General features: G+C 45.3%; 1 protein-coding gene across 1 annotated transcript in view; it reads left to right on the top strand.

Moving 5' to 3' along the window:
* LOC144803733 (uncharacterized) overlaps positions 1–22,447 on the top strand; it is a 350,480-nt gene that overhangs the window by 45,012 nt on the left and 283,021 nt on the right. The window contains exon 3 of the mRNA XM_078671875.1: positions 1,422–1,523. Within this exon, the coding sequence (XP_078528001.1) occupies positions 1,422–1,523 (102 nt within the window). The remainder of the gene's footprint in view (positions 1–1,421; positions 1,524–22,447) is intronic.

The following is a 22,447-nucleotide window of genomic DNA, read 5'->3' as shown; positions in this document are numbered from 1 at the left end:
TACTTTTGAGAACCAACCTGTTGCCTCTGAGAGAAGTGACAGGCCTGTGGGAAAAAGTTCCAAAAGGGGAGTCAATGTGTGAATTGTTTTTTTTTACAAATTCAGGATCTTAATCATGTGCTATTTGTGTGCCCGGAACTTCAAAGGGCCAGGCGTATGTTTTTAAGATCATCATTTATTAAATGTAATATTCGTGTTGCTCAGGAGGCCCGATCTTTTATCTTGTCCCCACCAAATGAAATTGTTTACCAGAGGATATTTAATTTTTTTAAGACATTTCTGGCTATTTATTTGGAATGTTTTAAAATTTTAGTTTGTATGTTGTAACGTCTGATGGTTGGACATTGTAGAATGTTGCACTATATACAAAATATGTCTTTCCCTCTTTCCTCCTTTTTTTAATTCACTGGTGTATTTAAAAAAAATATATATTTTTTTGTATTGTGTTTAAAGTGTGTCTTTTTATTGTATTGTTGTATTTTTGTGGACCTCCTTATGGAGTTCAATAACAGATATAAAAAAATTGAGTTTGAAATCTTTTATTACCCTTGCTCTTCCAGTGAGCCCTGGGGCTACCAGAATAGAACCAAGAGTCTTTCATGTATTGTACCATTCACAGGGACACACATCCAGCACACAAGTGCTGCACAGCTATACTAACTGTATGCCTCAATCCAGTGACACAGTTCTAAAGGCATGTTCACCTCTAGCGATCACTGCATGGGATGCTGCCACCAGAGTAGCGTTTGGGGTGCTCCTCCTAGTCAAACAGGACCACCCTCCATGAGATGACTGTAATTCATGGTGCAAACATATATTTGGACTTGACAAACAAAAATCAGCAGCAGCGATCCAAATCTCTTTGCAGCTGGGACACTCAGGGCAGGGGTGCATACCCATCACCAGATGAGGGACTTTTCCGTCCCAACAGAGCCCTATTTGGTTGTAAACATAAGATCAGAACTGAACTTACTTTTGTATGCCTGCCTGGAATCCACAAAACGATTTCTAGCAGGCATAAATGCATTTACTACTGGAAAAATGTAAGCCACAGCTGCTGAGTAATTTGCAGTAAAATAACTATCTTGGTTGGGAACTGAGAGTTTAAAGATGTGGTTTCCCATGGAAGTTTGTATGTTTTGGGCATTTGCAGGCTTCCTTCTGTCCCCATCCCACCCTGAAAGTGGTTACATAGTTACTCTAGACTTGGCAGGAGTAACTCGCTTACCATGTTGGGAGGGGGAACAGTCACCCCCAGAATTGGTGGGGGTGTGAGGGAAGGGCATCTTTAACTGATTAAGGCTCCGAGAACCCATCTAAACAGCCCTACAGAACTGTGTGCAAATAAATGCCTCAGGTTTGTTTTACATGGATGGTAATGTATTTTGCCTTGTTTCTTCTTGTGTTTTTGTCTTCTTTAGTGGCATCTTGCAATTCAAGTACATGCTTTAATGGCTTTTGCAATATGGAAGAAGACACATGCATTTGTTACTATGGATTCAAAGGACCGACCTGTGATGAAGGTGAGAAGGAATGCATGAGTGGGACAGAATCACAGTGAATGCAATGAAAAGAAGCTGGTCGAGGCTCAGAACAAACAACTGATCTGTGTAGGTCTGTATCCCTGAACTGATGCTTGTGCACAATTCCCTTCTACAAGCTCCTTCTTTATCAACCACGGCATTTCTCCCAACCACTGCAGTAGTGAGCATATTTTCTTACCATATAGAATGTAAGTATGTGCCTCACTGATTCCTATAGGATGTGTCACTTTTTTGACAAAATATAAACTGTATTTCTTTTACATTTACAAACATACACAATAGAGACATCACGTACAGCCTCATTTTCTCTTGCCACATCTCAACCATCAGGTATCAGGCGGGTCTCCAACACCTCAATCATCTGTTCTTCATTTCTATTTACACCCATCATCATCCTCTTTCCCTTGTTTTCCTTGGGTTCCTCTCCTTTCTCTATCTCTCAGAAGACACATTTCTGGATTTAGAGCAAGCACAAGAGGGGAGACTGGATCCGTGTGAGCACTCCTCGTGCAATCTGGCATTGCACAAGTGGCTGCATTTTACTAATAATTGAACTTGTGCACAGTTTGCTTGCACACTTTTGGAGGTGAGTGTTCCTTCATTCTCCTGGTCCTATTCTCAATTCAACTGAGGAAAATTATAATTCCCTTGACGCATGCGCCAACCACTGAAGCATGGGCAAACAAATTAGGGATCCCATGAGATGCTGCACTACCCTAGTTGTTATGTAAATGTAACACTATCAGCTACAGTTCCATTGAAAGGAGAAAGAATGCAGGGTGTCAGTCTTCAGCCAATGCGTCCTCTATGTGGAGACGTATTTGATGAATTTGACAAATGCCACTAGGGCGAGCGGCGATTACTGATGCTCTTGTTAATGCACACTTGTTAACTTTAAAAAGGCCATGAAAACCTTAACCAATAATAAACAGTCTGACAATGCTGTAGAGCGACCTTCATTCCATCAGGTTGTTGCAATTTCCTACAGCCTCTGCAACTGTGTCAAGTATGCAGTGTTTGTGTTAAGTGTTTGATAGGTTTCCTACTGTGTTGCTAGTTGGCTTATACAGTTGCCCTGTGGCAGCAGTGAAGGGGGAAGGAAGGAGGAGATGTTTTACAGCGCCTGTCCATACAACCCCCTTCCCAAATTGGTATGCACCATGTTTGTCATGTGGAGAAGTGTGGCTCACTGGTTAGAGGAGGCAGACCTGGAAGCAGAGGTCAGCCCGGGACCAGGGTTCAATTCCCGGCTCGGCGAGGTCTTGAGTCCTAAAATGTCCATGGACTCGACAATTCTTGCTCCGGTGCCTACTCGATTCACGGGTTCACACTCTGCGACTCTGGGCAATAGCTTGCTTAATCTCCACAACGGCCCCTCGCGGTGGGATGCCTGGCTTTCACCTTGCGGATACCCTGCCGTGGTTATCACACAGGGGAATACCAGGACGGGTTCCCTAAGCAAGCGCTTAGAAACCGCTTGGTGATTTGCGCTATATAAATTCCTGTACATTTACATTTACATTTGTCACTTCTGGTGGATGATGTTAGATGTTCAAAGTCGCTGTTCAACAGATTTCCCTGCTAATATCCCATGTATCACAATGTAGCCCCATTACTCCAATTGTAAACAAGGTGTGCTATGTGTCTATCTCTGCAGTGGCCCATTTGGTAAGATCCTGTAGCCAGTTCCTCAGTAATTGTGCACATTCTCACTCGTACATGTCCACAAGAGGATAACCAGGAGACACAAAGGAAGTTTACAATATTTATTTAAAATACTGTGCCACAATTAGAAAAAAAATGCACAATAGAAATACAGTTAGTGTGGTTAATAATCCATACACTATAAAAAAAACCTCTCTGTCATTTTATAGGACAGAGTGAACTAAACCCTCTTCCCTGCTAGTAAAAATAAATTAATACATATGAAAGACCCCTGGTATTACTGGCAGACCCGGTACCTTAGAATTCACAGGTGGATGATCTCCATCTCAGCCGATGCAGTGCTCTTGTCTCAGAATATTTCTTCCATGTGTGTGTTTGTGGCTCATCTACTCATCTATGTAATAGTACTTGTATGCACATAAACAACAGCTGCATTCTTGTGTTAGGTCTAGGTGCCTGTGCCTTACCAGAAAGAATAACACAGCACATTGTTGTTTGACCTTGTCGGTTGCACAGACTAAATCACAGGAAAAGAACAGAACGCAAAGAATATGCAGGGTCCGTTTGAAAGTACAATCTGGCCCAAAAACAAGCTTGTTTATATAGTAAAAAGAGAAAAGGAAAATGAGGCCTTCAACATGTATGGTTAGGCTAACGTAGGGAAAACTACAATGGGCCATGCAGGAAACACATGACACCCTCCCCTTGGTCACAATAATAGTAATAAAAAAGTTAATAGGTATTACACATATAATAAACAAGTAAACATACTTAAAGCCTTGATTTAGAAATATGAATTACTAGAAAAATAAAATTAGAAACAAAAGTCTATTTAGAAAAATTGTCAAATTAAGGGGCTTCAAAGGAATCCATAATGTTATTCGCTATTTCATAGGCTAAAGACTCCATAAAAGAGCCCAACTCCGCACTTAATGATTCGTCAACAGCCCAAGTCACAGGCTCCAAAGAACAAACATGCTTCCCTGTCTCAGCCGATGCTAGGATGGTAACCTGCATCCATGTTAATAGATCCTGTATCTTGTGATCCATATGCTGATGAACAGTTCCTCTTAGGCCAAAGGCTCAAATCTCACATGGTGAAGAAGTCACAAACCCAAAGGAGTGTCTGAAAATGGATCACTAAAGAACTCATTAGCAGTCCAAAGTCCAAGGCAGTGGGTGTCTGCAAAGCCAGGCATATGTTCAGTGCCCAATCGAAGGCACACCAGATGCAGTAGCTCACTGGTTGAACGCAGCTAAACTAGGCAGGCCAGAATTTCAAAAACCCATCAAGATATAGTGCCCAGAGTAGGGGCATCCATTGCGGATAAGCGGGAACAGGACGAGGATGCCACAAATGAGGAACAACGGCAACAGGAATCCTCCAAAACACACTAAAGAGAATTGAGTAGATAAAAGCAGAAATTACCCCAAGGGTGGTCTAAAAGGAACTAAGGAGGCCTTAGCCTACAACCTTTCATAAGTGGGCAAGGCCAGCCATACTAGAAGCATTAAAGATTTGGGGCCAGATGTAGGGAATTCCTATTTACCGACTCTTAAATACCGACTCATACCGAATCAGTATTTAAGAGTCGGTAACTAGGAAGGAGGCAGATGTAGGTAAAAAATTACCGATTCTGTAAGAGTCGGTATTTACCGAATCTGTAAATACCGATTCAGTATTTCACATTGATTCCTATGGGCCTTGAAGCCCATAGGAATCAATGTGAAATACCGATTCGGTATTTACAGATTCGGTAAATACTGAATCCTGCAAGGCTGCAGGGGGTGTCACTTTGACACCCTCTAGCACCCCAAGTACAGGCATGTGTGCCATGTGGCACACATAGATGCCCTAAGGCCATGTCTGTGTCACATGGCACAGGTGTGCATGCACAGATGTGCATGCACACCTGAATTCGGTATTTTACCACCCAATAGGATGGGTGGTAAAATACCGACTCTTAAGGGCCTGTGGCACTCTTAGTAGTGTCACCTACATATGGATTTACAGATTCAGTATATTTACCGATTCGGCAAAATACCGAAGTGGTAAATTTACCGAATCGGTAAATATACCGATTCTGTAAATTCAGACCCACCTACATCTCAAAAGCCAAATACCGGTCGGTAACAGCCGAAATCGGCCGTTACCGACCAGTATTTGGCGACCTACATCTGGCCCTTGATGCACTTGATGCACTAATGCAGTGAAAGGTTAGTGTTTAATAATGACTGTATTTCACAAGAAATTCTAGCGTCCTGCTATTCGAAGGTCTCGCAAGCAGATGTAAGAGCTACTTCTTGCTGACACAATAATGCTTTGAGTCTGCTAAGCTTGTTGACGTCTTCCTTAAAAGTTGGAATTGAAGGCCACAGTGAGCAATCTACTATCCCATGTGAAGGAGGAAACAAGATGTTGTTGCAACAAGTACTAACTGTGCAGGGCCGGACTGGGACCTACAACCGGCCCTGGCTCGGCCGCCCCCTCCCCCCTTCCCCACTCGGGTTTGTTAGAGGTGCCGCCGAGCTCTTTGCCGGGGTCAGTTTTTGGCCGATTTTGGTACAGGGCTGATTTTGCAGCTATGCTGCAAAAACAGCCCTGTAACAAAAACGGACCCCAGGGGCCCAAAACCGACCCACACCCGTGCGGCGCAGTGGGGGATTGCCCGGTGCCCGCTATGGCAAGTTATGTTATGTTATGTTAATAACTTTTATTAGGCGCACAGCTGCCCCAGCGAAGGGGCGTCCTGGCGCCAGTACAAGTACCACAACACAACAGATCAATACTGGAGGGACAAGGGATCAGTCAGAAGTGACAAACAGATGAGTTTTTATGGCGCGTCTGAAGAGAGTCAGGCTATTCAAGGCACGAATATGGACAGGAAGAGAGTTCCACAATCCTGCCGCCAGGACTCGAAACGAACGGCCACCCATCCTACTCAGCCTAAACCTGGTCTTAGTTGCCAGGTATAAAGATTCCGACCGAAGGGCCCGTGGGGGGACATAGGGGGAGACAAGGCCCTGTAACTGGGAAACGGACAAAATATATGGGACTCCAGCCTGCTTTGCTCAACAGACTTAATCACTAAGCATAAGATAACTCCTGTTAGAGAGTACCGTAATGAAAGGGAGAATTGTGGAAACCAGGATTCTTTATAAGAAACAAGCATTTGCAATACAACAGATCTCGCATTTATGCGAGTTTAAGCTATTGGCATTGTAAATGACAATGCCTCTTATTTATGTTTTAAAAACAAAAACAAAAATAAAAATCATTGTCATTTGTAATACTTACATATTGGCCTGAGTGTATATTTCAACACATGCACCAGAATTAAAACTCAACAGTAAAAGCTACCCGTTGCACACTCGGTAGAAGATTCAACAAAGTGCACACTTGCCAACATATTTACCAGATTATACATGCACCATACTGAAAGCTCGAGCAAGCATTCACTCAAGTGCACATACGTCACAATATGAATCACTTGTGTGCCCATTCTGCAATGCAGTATCCGGACTACAAACTCAGCAACAAATTCACCAGAGTGCTGGTCACTAATACAGTCACTGGGATGGGCAATCATCAACAATTTCAGCATAGTGAATGCTTACTAGCACAATTATCAGAGTGCACAGTTACCAATACAATCACCACAGTGTGGGTCACTAACACAATAACTGGAATTGGCAATCATCAACAATTTCAGCGTTGTGATTGCTTACTAGCACAATCATCAGAATGCACAATAACCAACTTATTCACCAGAGTGTTGCTGTGCCAGACACGAATACAGTCAGTGGAATGGGCAATCATCAACAATTTCAGCATAATGACTGCTTACTAGCACAATCATCAGTAAGCACAACTAACATTATATTCACCAGAGCGCTGTTGTACCGGTTACTAAACCGGTCACAGGAATGCACAATTATCAATGATTTCAGCATAGTGAATACTTGTCAACTTAACCATCAGAGTGTGCATTTTCCTATGTTTTCATCCCATTACACACTTACAACACATTCAGTAGAGTGAACAGTCACTCGAGTGTGCAATCCTCAATAATTTCAACATAGTGATGACTTACTAGCACATTCACCAGAGTACACAATTAGCAAAATGTTCATCTTTCACACTTGCAACACATTCACGAGAATGCACATCTCCAACATATTTGCTGGAGCCATCGTCAACAAATTTACCAGCGTACATGCCCACCAGCACACTCCCCAAAGTGATTAGTTGCCAGTGTGCACACTCAGAAACACATTTAAATTTGCACTTACCAAACTATATACCCGCTGGTACACACTCACCAACATAGTCACCATTCACCAGGGTGCCCACTTAGCACTACATGAAGTTAGGTAACAAGAATACCTGTTATCAACAGTGCTGGAGTACAGAAACATTGAAGGTGCCGTGGCGTAAAGCAAAATGAGGGGACCCCTGTAGAATGTGCTGAGGACCCCCCTGGGTCAACCATACACCATAGATATTAATTGGCCTTGGGCTGGGTTGGGCCCCCAGAAAGCTTGGGACCTCACAGCTCCTCGGGGGCTAAGTTTAGGCCCTGCTGCAGTACCTCTTGGTCTACAGTAACACATTAGCCAACACATTCACCTGGATTGCAGACTCAGCAACATATTCACAAGGGGCACACACACTGCCAGATTCATTCACATGTGAACACTCGACAATATATTCACAAGGGTCACACACACACACTGCCAGATGCATTCACATGTGAACACTTGGCACCATATTCACAAGGGACACACACACACACTGCCAGACGCATTCACATGTGAACACCTTTAAACAAATGTTAACAATGTCAAAAGTGTTACGTCTAGTGCCAGAATGCAAACAACTGTTTCTTAACCCCTTCCACGCTCATGACGAGCTAAGCTCGTCATGAGGTATGCCTGTCGTACACTCATGACGAGCTGAGCTCGTCATGTAACGCGGTAATTGCGAATCTTTAGCGCACAGCGGTAAAACGCTTAGCGCGGATGGGGTTAAAGAACCAGAGCTGGCATCCTGAGTCTTACACGACAAGGGGCCACACGACAGATACGAATTTTCTTCCTTAGTCATGCAAATGATTTACATAACTTTGTGCCCAGAAATGGTAAACCCTAAAATGGCACACACCGAAGCAAATACCTTGCAACAATAAAGGTGTCACCCTTTTTGCAGCACCCTACACTGTCACCCATTTTTTCTCCGCCCTTCCTACCGCCACACGCCACACCACCTCTAGAGGTTCTAATTGAGATACCATATTAATATGTATTTTTCAGGGTGACATTAAAAATGAGTACATCAAATGATATTTGTTTGACTCTTTAAATGAAGTCATTACAGATAAATGCCCTCCTATCCATCCCTAAAATTTTACCTGTAGTTGTGCAATCATAACTACACAACCATAGATAAAAATGGTACTTTTTCTTTTTATTTCGGCATTCCAAGTCGTAACTTATACGTACATCACTTAACTTACAATATAGAAAACATCCTTAAGGGAGAAAATAAACCCCTGTAATTAACTTTCCAGACGAGTGTGTGCGTTTTCATTTCCCTAGTGGAGCAGTTTTAATAATTGAACGACTGACCCAGTCGTAGAAATCACGCACCACGCCGAGAATTGAGCGCCGGCACCACCCATGGGTCAAAACTGCAGCTATATATATATATATATATATATATATATATATATATATATATTAACTGAAAAAAACATAGGTTTCAGGCCCTATATAGTTAGGAATTAGCATTTAAAAAACCTTTAAAATTCACTCAAAAAACTATAAGTTTTAGGGGTGTTATAGTTAGCTGGACATTTCACTCATACAAAACCATTGAAATTGCTCCTATATATTTAGTTGTACTAACTATATTTCGCGCACCCGCAATCCACTGCTGATGATGTCTTCATGACATGGTCAGTGACATCACTGATGACATTTCAAATGACATCACTGATGACATCATCCAGTGAATGTGGTTTGCTTCGTTATTTAAATATGCATTATATATATAGCAATTTGCATTGAAGAATGAGTGGATATATAAAAATAAATATTTGGATGGAGGATTTAGTAGCAGTGTAATTGACTGTTTACTTGACCAATTTATAGTGTCTCACTAAATATAGTGGATAGTGACTAAACTGTTTGAATATCTTTATCACTTTGTCAGATGTTGTGTAAACTGGTTCTCCAGTTGGTTACTAGCTATGTGAAAGTCTATATTAGTTATTGATTAGTTAAATGAGTATTTGTATAGGAGAGTGAATGTGTGTGTGGTTCGGTGGGGGGGTGTGTGACTGCCCAAAGATGTGTGAATAGTTGATTCACTAGATATATGAAGTTAAAACTACATGTTCTAACAGTTTTTTGGGTGAGTGAATATCTTTATGGGTGTGGTGATGTGCAAATATATTTCTCAATGGTACATGTCCAACACACTAGAAAAATAAAAGGCAGTGTAAGTGTCAGTTGTTGTATATGAGTAATTATACATAAGACATAAGACTCAATGATTGTGAAGAATGAACTCTCTCTCTGGGGAAAACATGGCGACCGCTTGCTAGGGCGGCGCGCTCATCCTTGATGAAGGTTCCTGACGACATGCCCCAGAAAACGAACTAATCGCATTCGGCTATTTCAGACGGGCTAGTGGTGAGACGGCAAGCAAGGACGCTACTAAATATCTGCGAAAAACATCGAGACGGTGGTGGTTTAGAGCGGGCTCGGCAAGCGGTAGGGAGTGAGAGTGAGCGGGCGGGCGGAGCTCCGGGAGTGTTGTGCCTATCTGAGCTGCTCTGAGAAGCGGCGTGAATTGAATCGGCAAGCGGCAGTTGAGATCCTGAAGCTACAGAGCTCCCGGAACACAGCAGTGGATAGAGCTGCCGGTGTCAAGGCAAAAGCCCGTTTTGAGTTTATCAGAGTACAGCAAAATTTACACGATGAAAACACTTTACAATGTCAGAGATGGCACATAATTAATTTTACGGGAAATCAACTGCCTTAAACAGCTCGTACTTCCGGTGTCTTTAAATATCGAGACCTTGCCTGGCGGGAGGTGAGACGAGCGGAGCAGGCTCGGGTCAGGCTACACGTAGTACGGCGCGGCGCGGTGCTAGTGTTGTGCGGTGCCGAGAGTGAAGAGGAGGCAGACGGGAGCCTGGGATCTTTGTGCCAAGATAGGATTCAAAGCTCGGCGGCGTGGAGGCAGCCTGAGCTTTTGGGACCAACAGTGCTGCATTAAGATAAAGGTGGATAGAGCTGCCGATGTGTTGGGGGCAGGTTTTCCTCCCTGCACCCCACCGCTGGGGCGACGCAGCCGTGGAGCTCCGAAGAAGCAGAAGGGCAGCAGTGTATGGTGTCTCTGCAAAAAGAGTGGCAACAACCATTTGGTGCGGTAAGGGGGACCAGCAGGGGGGGAAGGTGTTGAGTGCATCGAGGGGTGAGGCTCAGCCTATTGACAGTCGGGGGTTTACAGATATACAGGACTGTCACCCTTTACAGAATCTAGACCTTACACCCAGAGTCTTCAGATTTAAGGCACAATTTCAAGCCTCTAGCCAGGCACCTAGTGGGACTTCATACAGAAGCACCGCCAGAACCCTGGGGAAGCGGAAGGCTAGGGAAAAGGCAGCAATAAAGATAAAGAATCAGCTGCCCCTGTGGGTCCCAGGGACACCGGCCAAGTGCAAGGAACCGAAAGGAGCCCAGGGGAACAGTCCCTCACAGAGTCGGAGTCAGAAGTTGAGCTCGAGGTAGCAACCGACACATCACAACCCTCAGTCTCAAGGTTATCGAGAAGGGGTAAGGGACATCAGTTACGGTACACCGCTCCGAAGGAGCTACCACATAAGGCGAGCTTGAGTAAAGGGGATTCTAAAACAAAAGCTAGTAACATCTCCCGAATCACACCTTCACTGAAGTCTTATTTCAAGGTCCTGCCCCAGGTCTTAAACATAAATCAAGAGCCCCAAAAACCTGCTAGCACACAAACTGTACTCACGTCAGTTGAAGATATTGAACCTACAATTACTTCTACATCTACACTTGGCAATTTGGGGGAAAACAAAGAGGAAGTAACAAGGGCAGGAGAATCAGCTAGCGGAGTAAAGATGGGGGATCCAGTAGAGCGAGTTGCTAATGCAACTCCCCCTCCGGAACAGCAAGCCTCCACCCCAGTGGTGGGAAGTGAGACAAAAGAGTTGGATCAATGTAGCGGGGTTTGCGAAGAGAATGGTAGCGACGATACCCTCCAAGCTATACTTCTCAGCATGAGGGAAGAGATTAGAAATGGGTTTGAGGAGTCGAAAAGATGCTTTGAGGAGTCCAGACAAATTCAATCAGAGATCCTCACAATGTGCGAAAACTTAGAGTCTAAGGTAGATGGTCTCTCACTAAGAACCGGAGGCTTAGAGGACTGTGTGGAAGAGCTCAAGGCAAAATTGGAGTCTGCTGAGGCAAAGATTCAGACATTATGACGGGAAGGCAATACAGTCAAAGAGAGGGTTGAGTCTCTCGAAAATTTCTCTAGAAGGAATAACTTGAGACTTCTAAAAATTCCGGAGGGGAAAGAAGGAGGAGACTTAAAGAATTTTGTAGCAACCATACTAAAAGACTCTCTAAATCTGGATGAACCCTTGGCTGAGATAGAAATAGATATTCAGAGGGTACACCGGGATCCATTCCGTCTCAAACCGGGCAGAGATAAACCAAGGAAGATCCTGGTAAATTTTCTAAAATATTCACTGAAAGAGAAGATTCTGACTTCAGCCCTGAAAGCCAAGACCTTGAAAGCTTCAGATTTTTCTTTTGAAGTGAGGTCCCACCTGTCTAAAACCACACTAGATAGGCAGTGGGAATTAGGTCAACGGATGAAGAAGTTCAGAAGCCTAGGTGCTACCGTGCAAATGAGATTTCCTGCTTTCCTTAGGATAATGTACAATAACAAAATGTATAATGTCAAGTCTCCCTTAGAAGCTGATGAGCTACTTGTCACTATCAGTGAACACGCAAACCCCCCAGACCGCATGTAAAATTCTGGTAAAATAATAGAGGAATCTGTATAAAGAGTCAAAAAAAAAAAAAAGTGATAAAGGGTTAAAAAAAAAAAAGAGGGTAAAGGGAAAAAGAAAAAGAGGGGGGGGGAAGAAATCATGAACACTTGGGTGAGGAAAGGAAGGATAGGAAGGGAAAAAAAAACATATATAAATAAAGGGGAAATATACACAACCTTTTCACTAAAACGTAGGAAACCAAAATAGTATTGGTGATATATAATTAAATGGTTATCAATACGGGAATTTCACTATAGACCTCAATCCCCAGTATACTTACTGTCAAAAGTCAAGAGTTACATTAGGCTGCAATGGTGCCTATTTTCACTTCTTACATCATCGCCCAAATTCATCCTTGGTTATTCGAGGATCATCAATAGCAACAGTATGTTATAAAATAACTACCAGATAAGGAATTAAAACCACAGTTTTACTAATCATTAATCGCCACTGCTTATATATATTTTAAGCATAATGACTGATAAGAGCGACATTAGGGCATGGAATGGGAACACGTCAGAGACGACAAGCTGGCAATACATCACGCCAGAGTAAGTTGGGGGGGGTTTTCCAGGGGTGGGAGGGGTGGGAAGGGAAAGGCAAAATATAAAAGTCCTCATAAACCGAATTCTATAATCACAAAGAATATAGATCCAATGTTGTCTCAGAGCTGCTGTTTGGCTAAAATAGAAAGAGATGTAGCTAATGACAGGCAGTCTTGCAAAAAAAGTATCAGAGCTGAGGGTTGGAAAACTATGTTGAAGAGCCTAAAAACTAAAAATTAATGTCAGATATTAAATTCCTATCCTGGAACGTAAATGGTCTGCGTGTTAGGGCGAGGAGGAATAGAATCTTACAATACCTACGAGATTCACCCGCGCAGATCATTGCGATCCAGGAAACACATTTAAACAAACAAGAGATTACAGATATATTTAAAAAGAATAAATGGGTTGATAAATTTGTAAGCACGGACCATAACGCTAGTATTCGTGGTACTGCCATCATTTTTAAAAAAGCAGTAAGGGCCCAGATCACGGACTGGAAAACAGATGCGAGCAGTAGATGGTTGGTAGTCAATGCCCAATTATACTCGAAGGGCTTTACCATCATTAGTTATTATGGACCTAACCAGGATGATCCTTCTTATCTGAATATCCTGCAGAATCATCTGATTACCTGTTCTGATCCCATAATATGGGTGGGGGATTTCAATCTTGTCCTAGATCCAAAACTAGACAAATCTCCCACTTCTAGGGCCGTAGCGCACAGTAATATGAGGGATACACTGCTTAAATGTATGTCGAATCTTGGTCTAAATGACCTATGGAGACAAAGAGCTGGTAAAGCCATGGGAGTCTCTTATCACAATTACAAAGACAGACATAAATCACGAATTGATTATGCCCTATTTAGTCTCTCCATTAAATATCAGGTTAAAAACATAACATATCTGCCTCTACATCTGTCAGATCACTCTGCCATTCTTTTCTCGGTAAAATTAGAGCAGAAATCCACTCATCCATCTTGGTCCTTTGACCGAACAATTCTATTGGAGGAAGAGGAGAAAGATTATCTGATGCAGGAAACCGTCTCCTTTTTAGAGCAAAATTTAGGCTCTGCCTCATTGGTCATTGTATGGGAGGCCTGGAAAGCTTATATAAGGGGCTGCATTACTGGTAGGGCCTCATACAGGAGAAAGAAATATGGGGAGGCAATCCTACATATAGAGCAAGAACTGACCCATTTGGAATCATCAGATCAGGTCCCCTCAGATAATCAAGAGGAGAAAATAGAATTAAAAGCTAAGTTAGACACACTATTGCAAGAGAGGCTAAATAAAAAATGGCAGGCAAGTAAACTTGCGCACTTCGAATATGGTGAATCGGCTGGAAAATTGCTGGCCTGGAAAATAAAAGCTGACCAGTCCAGAAACTTCATTAAAGAAGTGAGGGTCGAGGGGGAAACTAATAGTAGGTCAACACATTGGTGAAGCCTTCAGTGAGTTCTTCCGGAATATATATGCAGAGGAACTCAATGCTAATTTAGATGAAAGGAACGATTGGCTGGATAATATAACTCTACCTGAATTGAAAAGCTCTCAAACTGAAAATATAGACAAAGAAATAACGGAGTTAGAAGTTTCTAACATTATCAAACAATTAACACAGGGTAAGGCTGCGGGACCAGACGGTCTCCCAGGAAAATTATATAGTGTACTCAATCCCACTCTCACACCAGTCCTTACGAACCTTTTTAATGACATACTGATTAGAGGGGAGTCACCACCAAGCTCCTGGGGGAAGCGAATATAGCCTTAATATTAAAAACAGGCAAGGACCCAGTCGAGTGTGGATCATATCGCCCAGTCTCGCTTCTCAACAATGATTACAAGATTTTCACGTCAATTTTGGCAGCGAGATTGGGAAGCGAGATTGGATCGATTATCCACCCTGACCAAAAGGGGTTTATCAGAGGCCGGCAATTGGCCGACTTAACTTACGATTTGGTGGGAGCCGCGGACATCGCCTCAACTTTCGGCCTACCTCTGGCTATTATGACCCTCGACGCCACAAAAGCGTTTGATAGGGTAAACTGGGCATATTTAAATCTAATAATGAAAAAATTCCATCTTGGTCCCAAATTTTGTAGGGCCATAGGCTTACTATATAATAACCCCAGAGCATCCCTACTAATAAATGGTATGCGAACAACTCCTTTTAAACTTAGCCGAGGAACAAGGCAGGGTTGTCCCCTATCCCCTCTTCTTTTTAATTTATATGTAGAACCGTTTGCTCAGTCTATTCGGGAGGATACTAATATTCCACACTTCACTTTTTCGGGCTGGGAAAAGAAGGTCGGCCTCTATGCCGATGATATTCTCATCTATACAACCGATCCCGCGTTGGCATTCCCTATAATTATAAAGAAAGCGGAGGATTTTGGAAAATTCTCGGGATACGAAATAAATGCAGCGAAAACGGAAATTATGGTCTGGAATATTCACAATTTTCAACTAACAGTAAAATCCTCAATGAGGTACTTGGGAGTTAAAATAACCAAAGATTTAGAACATCTGGCTCAAAACAACTTAGCCCAGATCTCCCGAGAATCCCAAACCTTGATGAAGGCCTGGTCTTTCCTCCCGCTTACCATCTATGGGAGAACCAGCCTGATAAAAATGAGTATTCTCCCGAAATTTACTTTCATTTTAACTCCATCCCGCTAACCTTTGATACCAAACAGCTTGCAAAAAGTCAGCAAAACATCAATTCATTTATTTGGGGATATAAATCCAGCAGACTGGCCTGGAAAAAACTGAGAAGGAGAAGAGAAAAAGGGGGGCTCGCATTGCCAGACCTGGAATACTACGCCTAGGCATTTCATTTGTCCCATTCCAGGATGCTACTCAAGATCCCCTGGGAAAATGCAAATGGGCTTATGTATAAGGCAATGTTATTGGGTTCGGACCTTCCAGTGAACGGTTTTCTTTTCAAGTTCGGCCACCAGAAGTTCTTTAAAAAAAATTAGACTAAAGTCATTATTGGGCATTTTAAAAGAATGGTCTCAAATAAAATCCAAGGCCGGGATAGGATATCTATCCAAACATGCTCCGATTTGGGACTTACCTGGGCTATCATCACAAGAAGCCAACGCAGTTAAAAGAGTCCTACTAGATGCAGGTATAACACAGTGGGGGGAACTGCTGGTGGAAGGATCAATTATGGTTTGGGATATCTTCAAGCTTAGGGTAACATCATCACTCTCTTGGATAGTATACTTACAACTAGACAGCTGGCTTCGGGCTCAAACTAAGAAGAAAGCAATGATGGGAGAATATAGTCCTCTAGAAAACATCTTAGTTGAGAGACCTGCGGGAAGAAAAGAAGTCGCACTCTTCTACTGGCACATCATAGAGGATGGAGAGCGGGACCACAACCTCCCGGAAAAACTTTGGGGTGCAGAGGGAGAACTACATATGGAGGACATATGGGAGGATTCTTTTACCCTCCTCTATAAAATCATTAAGCCAGCATGGCTGAGGCGCAACCACTTCTTCACACTTCACAGAGCGTATTACTCTCCCAAACGGCTTTCGAAATTCCAACCCGGGAAGTGTTGCTGCAAATGCTTCTTTCCAGCAGCCTCAGATCTTCATATGTTCTGTGAGTGCCCGAACATTGCTACTTTTTGGCAAGAAGTCAGGACAACACTCGAATCTATCCTCAGATCATCCATCCCGTGCTCATGGTCTTTAATCATCTTTGGACTGAACATTAACATCAAGGGATTAGAGAGAGAGTTTTTATTCTATGCCATCTTACTAGCAAGAAGAGAAATCTGCAAAAACTGGGTCAACACAAATCCTCCAACGCATGTAGAGTGGCTGTCTTCACTATATGCAGCTTCGAAGCTCGACCTATCTAGAACATGTAGCCCTCGTTCTCTGAGATTTTGGGACCTTTTGATCAATTGGAGAAGGGATAGTTAGCCAACCCGGGTTTTTTTTTTTTGGTTTTTTTTTCCCCCGGGTCCGATGATTAGGCCTAAAATCTCCCAGTCCAAAGGGAGGCACCGTACAGTCATTGGACAACTGGCCGAACCAGTCCGAAGGGAGAATGTCCGTCCAAGCTCTGCTGGTGACATCGGGGCTGACTCTCTGGGTACCGAGAGCTTAGTACTAGGCTTCTGGGTGCCACAGGGGGGGTCGGGCCTCGTGTTTTTGCGGCTAGGAGCACAGTTGGATCGGCTATATGGCTAATGAGGACAAAAAAAAAAAGACTCAATGATTGTGTGAGTGACCGTATGGATACATTTATACTTGTAATAATGATTTTATAATTCACTAAGTATGACTTACTATCTAAATGAATCGATGAAGTTGTGTTTGTATAAGTGTGTAGCTAAGTAAATATGTAAGTATGATCCATTGTTTGCATAAGTGAGTAGGATGACTTCATATGTGAATAGGATGTGTGCTGGTGTGTAATGTCGATTTAGGTGTATAAGTATTTTTGATAGTGTTCTATTGTTGATTGACAGCATGTATGAGTGAATCTACAGGTAAGTGATTAGATGTGTGTATACATCTATGAATCACTGAGTGGGTTTTTAGATACTTGTATTGCTGTAACAATGGATTCAAATATGATACTCTGTATTTTACAAAGAGTGATAAAAGATTGTACGAGTGTATGAAAAGGTGCATGTGATTGTCACATGGATGATGTCATCAGTGATGTCATCAGTGATGTCATTTGAGATGTCATCAGTGATGTCACTGACCATTTTTTGAGTGAATTTTAAAGGTTTTTTAAATGCTAATTCCTAACTATATAAGGCCTGAAACCTATGGTTTTTTTAAGTGAATTTGCAAGGTTTTTTAAATGCTAATTCCTAACTATATAAGGCCTGAAACCTATGTGTTTTTCAGTGAATTTCAAAGTTTTTTTTAATGCTAATTACTAACTATATAAGACCTGAAAGCCAACCAGGAATCTCCAGTATGCGCCAGGGGACTGCATTGCAGAGAGGTGTAATAAAGCCACGCCCCTTTTTACACCTCTCTGCAACGCAGCCCCCGAGCATGTTTGAAGAGGGGGAACTAATTCCCCTTGCATATTGGGGGCCCCTGGGGGCCAACTAGCCCACCTGGAACCTCCAGTATGCGTCAGGGGGCTGCATTGCAGAGGTGTAATGAGGCTATGCCCCTTGTTACACCTCTCTGCAACGCAGCCCCCTGGAGCGTTTTCAGAGGGGGAACTAATTCCCCTTGCATACTGGGGGTCCCTGGGGGCCAACTAGCCCACCAGGAGCCTCCAGTATGCGCCAGGGGACTGCATTGCAGAGAGGTGTAATGAGGCCACACCCTTTTTTACACCTCTCTGCAAAGCAGCCCCCGTGCATGTTTAAAGAGGGGGAACTAATTCCCCTTGCATTCTAGGGGTCCCTGGGGGCCAACTAGCCCACCTGGAACCTCCAGTATGTGCCAGGGGGCTGCATTGCACAGAGGTGTACTGAGGCTATGCCCCTTTTTACACCGCTCTGCAACGCAGGCCGCTGGTGCGTTTGCAGAGGGGGGACTAATTCCCCTTGTATACTGGGGGTCCCTGGGTCAAATTTGCCCAAACACCGATATTCCGAACGATTGAAAATGACTTTTATTGAGAAACATTTGGATTTGGATTATCATGTCCTATACTTTGGAATTTTTGAAAGACTGACTTTGAGGATGCTATAAATTACTCAAGTCTGCCCGAATTGTGTGGGTAAAATTGATAGCTAGTCACTTTGAATAAGAATGTACTTACGTCTCGTCTAACATTTGGAAGAAATATCTAGTTATATGAAAACAGGATACCGACATAACTTGAAGGAAATAAGAACGCCCTGAAGAAGTTCTGTTGTACAGAACGAAACACGTCGGCTGGCTGTGGTACGTAAACATAAGGAAAATAAAAGCATTTGAATATACACCAAGATTCAGCGCTTCAATAAGTGATATGATTTGATTGGACTTATTGTGCAAGTGGTGCTGTGCCAAACTTTGGAATATTCTCCACTACTCTCTACTACTTACTCTCTACTACTCCACTATTTTCTAATACTCACTCTCTACTACTCATTCTCTACTGCTCCCTGTAATTGTTCCCCGTTTTGCCTGCTGTACCCGCGTTGGGTTCCCCTTCGCTCCCCCTTTGCCTTTTGTGCCCCCCCCTCGCCCTCTGATTCCCGCCGCTGCTCCCTGTGGCCCCGCCCCCCGGCCGTTCCCATTCGCCACCCCGCTCCCGCCTCCCAGCTGCTCCTCCCTTCCTCGGAAGCGCGCAGCAGGTGCGCGTAGTGGGAGCGCCGAATGTGCGTCGAAGGCGCGCCAAAGGCAAGCCCGTCTGCGCCCGTCCGCGCCTGGCCCGCACCCAGCGCCAGAACTTAAGGCCCCCGCAGAGGCCAACCCTCCCACCGAACTTACGACGCCACCACCCTCAATGCACTCAACACCAGCCGGATCCCCGGCTGCTACCGAGCCACCCCAAGACGCACCCACAGACCCTTCACCTGCCAATCCTGCAAATTCTCCTGCAACCGGACCGATATTGCACCCGCCATGCCGAGCACCAGCAGCAACCACTTGAATTTCAATCTTCCTCAACACCCGCTCCGTTCACAGACACGGCGTGGAACTCTGGAACCTGCTCGACACCACGTCTCCAGACGTCGCCTTCCTCACGGAAACATGGATGAATGCCTCCTCAGCGCCCGACATCGCCATCCCGGACGGATACAAGATCACCCGAAGGGACCGCGTCAACCAGACAGGAGGAGGCATCGCCATCGTCCACAAGAACACCATCCGCATCACGACCAACTCCGACGACACCCTCACAGCCGCCGAACATCTTCACTTCCAGATACACACCGACCCCAAGACCACACTCAGAGGCACCCTCATCTACAGACCCCCAGGACCCCACACACAATTCAGCGGAGACATCGCAGACTTCATCAGCCCACATGCCCTCGCCTCCGCTGACTACATCCTCCTAGGGGACCTCAACTTCCACCTGGAGAACAACAATGACAACAACACCGCCACCCTGCTGGACAACCTCGCCAACCTCGGACTCAAGCAACTGGTGAACACCCCCACCCACTACGCCTGACACACGCTTGACCCAGTCTTCTCCTTTAGCAAGTACCTCTCCTTCAGCCACTCCACCGGACTCCACTGGACAGACCACAGCTGCGTCCACTTCAGCTTCAGAAGGAACACGACTCACCACTACCCGCAACAGGCTCCCCGCAGGAGCTGGAACAAGATCACCACCGACCAGCTCACCACATCACTGAGCCAGAACCCCAACCAAGCAGCCAACAACCTCACACAGTGGATCACCAACTGCGCTGATGACCTCGCACCTCTGAACACCCATCCCAATGGGCCCGGCAGCAAGAAAGCCTCCTGGTTCAACAACGACCTCAAGAACTCCAAGAAGAACTACTGTACCCTTGAGAAAGCCTGGCGCAAAGACCTGACAACAGACAACATGACCGCCCTCAAGCACGCCTCCCGCAAACACCACCAGCTGATCGGAACCACCAAGAAGACAGCATTCAAGGAATGACTAGACAACAACGCACACAACAGCAAGGAACTGTTCAGCTTCGTCAAAGAGCTCCCCAACCCCAGCACCGGAAACCACAACTTCACTCCCTCTCAAGACCTCTGCGACTCACTCGCCTCATTCTTCCACAGCAAGATCGCCGACATACACAACAGCTTCGGCGCACAGACCACGCACCCAACCACCGAACCGACGCCCCCCTGCCCCACCCTCCGCGCCTGGACCCCGATCAGCACCAAAGACACCATCCACACGATGAACACCATCCACTCCGGATCTCCAACCGACCAATGCCCCCACCAAGTCTTCAACAAGGCAGACTCCGTCATCGCACCCCAACTCCGGGACATCATCAACTGCTCCTTCAACACCGCCACCTTCCCGGAGAGCTGGAAGCAGGCCGAACTCAGCGCCCTCCTGAAGAAACCATCAGCAGACCCCCACCGACCTCAGGAACTACCGCCCCATCTCGCTCCTCCCTTTTCCTGACAAAGTCATCGAGAAGACCATCAACAGACAGCTGGCCGCCTTCCTCGAGACGAACGGATCCCTCAACCACTCGCAGTCCGGCTTCCGGGCCAACCACAGCACCGAGACTACCCTCATCGCAGCCACTGACGACATCCGAGCCCTGCTCGACAACGGGGAAACAGTGGCCCTCATCCTCCTGGACCTCTCCGCAGCATTGGACACCGTCTGCCACCGCACCCTAGTGCAGCGCATCAGCAACATCGGTATCCAAGAGAAGCAACTAGAGTGGATCATCTCGTTCCTCGCCGGAAGAACCCAGAGAGTCCGCCTCCCCCCGTTCAGATCCGAGGCCACCGAAGTAATCTGCGGAGTTCCACAAGGATCATCACTCAGCCCCACCCTCTTCAACGTCTACATGAGCCCCCTCGCAGCCATCGCATGCCAACACAAACTCAACATCATCTCCTACGCCGACGACACACAGCTGATCCTCTCCCTCATCAACGACCCAGCCACCTCCAGAACCAACCTACACGAAGGGATGAAAGACGTAGCCAAGTGGATGATGAACAGCCGCCTGAAACTGAACTCGGACAAGACGGAGGTCCTCATCCTTGGATCATGACCCTCTGCCTGGGACGACTCCTGGTGGCCCCCTGCCCTGGGCAGCGCACCCAAACCAACGGACCACGCACCCAACCTGGGCTTCATCCTGGACTCCTCCCTCTCGATGACCAGACAAGTCAACGCTGTCTCATAATCATGTTTCAACATCCTACGCATGCTCCAAAAGATCTTCAGATGGATCCCCATCGAAACCAGGAAGACGGTCACCCAGGCACTCGTCATCAGCTGACTGGAACCACAGCCAAACTACAGAAAAGACTCCAGCGCATCCAGAACGCCTCCGCATGACTCATCCTGGACGTCCCCCAACGCCACATCTCCGGACAACTGAGAGACCTGCACTGGCTCCCCGTCAGCAAGAGAATCACGTTCCGACTCCTCACCCACGCACACAAGGCCCTCCACGACCTGGGCCCTAGGTACCTCAACAACCGCCTGACCTTCTGCACTCCCACCTGCCAGCTTCGATCGACCAGCCACGCCCTCGCCGCCGTTCCATGCATCCGAAGAGCCACCATGGGAGGAAGATCCTTCTCCTACCTGGCAGCCAAGACTTGGAACTCCCTCCCCATCCACCTCCGTCAGATTCAAGACCACCTCTCCTTCAGGAAGCATCTCAAGACCTGGCTGTTCGAGCATGAGCGGACCCCCTCCCCCAAGCGCCTTGAGACCCTCCGGGTGAGTAGCGCGCTATACAAATATATTGATTGATTGATTGATTACTCTCTACTACTCTCTCTCTACTACTCACTCCCTACTACTCACTATCTACTACTCTCTACTACTCACTCTCTACTACTCTCTACTCTTTACTACTCACTCTCTACTATTCTCTCTCTCTACTACTCACTCTTTACTACTCACTCTCTACTACTCTCTACTACTCACTCTCTACTTCTCACTCTCTACTACTCTCTACTACTCT

This window comes from Lissotriton helveticus, chromosome 1_2 (assembly GCF_964261635.1).
Source record: "Lissotriton helveticus chromosome 1_2, aLisHel1.1, whole genome shotgun sequence".
Classification (NCBI taxonomy): Eukaryota; Metazoa; Chordata; class Amphibia; order Caudata; family Salamandridae; genus Lissotriton; species Lissotriton helveticus.
The sequence above is the reverse complement of the archived record's forward strand: the minus strand, read 5'-3'. Positions and strand labels throughout refer to the sequence as shown.